Source organism: Bison bison, unplaced genomic scaffold, assembly GCF_000754665.1.
Source record: "Bison bison bison isolate TAMUID 2011002044 unplaced genomic scaffold, Bison_UMD1.0 scf7180017864072, whole genome shotgun sequence".
Classification (NCBI taxonomy): Eukaryota; Metazoa; Chordata; class Mammalia; order Artiodactyla; family Bovidae; genus Bison; species Bison bison.
Window position 1 is genome coordinate 11,588,868 of NW_011494644.1, and position 1,982 is coordinate 11,590,849.

At 52.5% G+C, this 1,982-nt stretch overlaps 1 protein-coding gene across 1 annotated transcript in view; it reads right to left on the minus strand.

The window, feature by feature from the left end:
* ZNF689 (zinc finger protein 689) overlaps nucleotides 1-961 on the minus strand; it is a gene marked incomplete at its 5' end in the record, with an annotated part of 3,049 nt that extends 2,088 nt beyond the window's left edge. Inside the window, one exon of the mRNA XM_010837441.1 lies at nucleotides 4-961. Coding sequence (XP_010835743.1) covers nucleotides 4-961 — 958 coding nt within the window. The remainder of the gene's footprint in view (nucleotides 1-3) is intronic.
* Between the last annotated feature and the right edge of the window lie 1,021 nt (nucleotides 962-1,982).

Below are 1,982 nucleotides of genomic sequence, written 5' to 3' on the forward strand. Positions count from 1 at the left end.
GGTGACTGGCCAGCAGTGAGGGGTAGGCGAATCGGCGACCACAGTCATCACACGCGTGCAACTTCTCCTTCTCCTTCGTGTGCGTGCTGCGGTGGATGGCGAGGGAGCCGCTCCGTCGGAAGGCGCGGCCGCAGTCCGGGCAGGGGGACGGCTTCTCTCCCGTGTGCAAGAGCTGGTGCTGGAGCAGCGTGCTGCGCTGCGAGAAGCGGGCTTCGCAGTGCTCACAGGCGTAGGGACGTTCCCCAGAGTGTACCCGCTGGTGACTGACCAGGCGAGAGGATGACGAGAAGCGCCGCTCGCAGTCTGGGCATGGGTAGGGCTTCTCGCCCGTGTGGATGCGCTGGTGGATGACCAGGGCGGTGCGCTGGCGGAAGCGCCGGTTGCATTCCAGGCAGGGGTAGGGCTTCTCGCCGGTGTGTGTGCGCTGGTGGATGGCGAGCAGGGAGGGGTAGGCGAAGCGACGCCCGCAGCTGGGGCACTGGTGGGGTTTTTCACCCGTGTGCGTGGTCCGGTGATTGGCCAAGGACCGACTCCTCCGGAAGCAGCGGCCGCAGTCAGGACAGTGGTAGGGCTTCTCGCCTGTGTGGATGACCTGGTGCTGGGAGAGGTTCTTGCGCTGGGAGAACCGCTTGCCACACTGGTCACAAACGTAGGGACACTCCCCAGAGTGTGCCCGCCGATGACTGACCAGCAGGGACGGGTAGGAAAAGCGGCGTCCACAGTCTGGGCAAGGGTAAGGCTTTTTCAGATTCTGGGCACACTTGTGCCTCTGCAGGGCTGGGTGATCGGGAAAGGTACAACCACAGTCAGGGCAGATGGGACTTCCTGAGGTCTGCCGGGGAATCAGGCGGGGTTTGCTGGGCCGCCGGCCACGCTTCCCCTTTCGGGGTGCCTCCTTAGGCGGGAATACTTCCTTCTCTTCATTCTTCTTTCTGGTTTCTATATGGACACAAAGGAGAAATTAACAAATACTGGGCTTCTACTCTTTCCTACTAGTGTTACAGGTTATAAAACAATCAGACTCAACGCCATCTTCAAGGAGTGTCAGTGACACAGACAACCAACTAAGTGAGACATACTGCTCCAGAATATGGAGGGTATTACCGAAGCCCCTAATCCAGCTTGGAGAAGTCAGGGAAGGTTTCTTGGAAAGATTAAGCTGACTATAAAAACTAAACAATTTTTGAAGAGGTTAAATTTAAGGCAGGAAATGAAAACAAATGAGGTATGATCTGGCAGTAACTAGGTCATAAGGCCCTCTAAGTCCATGCTTCTCAAATTTTATTGTGATCCTAATCATTTGGAGGGTTTAATGAAACACATTAGGGCTTCGCAGGTGACACAGTGGTAAAGCTGCCTGCTAATGCAGGAAATTCAGGAGATGAGGGTTCAATTCCCAGGTTGGGAAGAATCCCTTAGAGGAGGAAATGAAAACCGAATCCAGTATTCTTGTCTGGAGGATCCCATGGACAGAGTAGCTTTGTGGGCTACAGTCCATGGAGTCTCAGAGTTGGACATGACTCAGCGACTGAGCATGCAGGCATGAAAGAGACTGCTGAGCCCTACTCCCAGTTTGGGATTCAGCAGGTCTAAGGTGGGGCCTGGGATTCTGCATTTTCTAATACACTCCCAAGTGATGCTGCTGCTGCTGGTGGTTGTCTGAGACCACACTCTGAGAACCAAACCTAAATATACAGCCAAATCAACTGGGGCCACTAAAAATACACACACACATACACATCTATATAAGTATATGAATAGTTCTGGGATAGGGTCCAGAAATGTGTATTTTCACCAAATTCCCCAATTGACTTACATATAACTACCAACCATTTGACAACTGCCTTGGCAAAAACTGAAAAGTTTTTGTTTTTTTTTTTAACTGCAAAGTTTTAAGCAAGGAAGTATGTCAGAACTTAGAAAAATCCCTGCTCTTAGAGAACCTGGCAAAGAAACTCCAGCCCAGAGTTGCATCTGCCCCT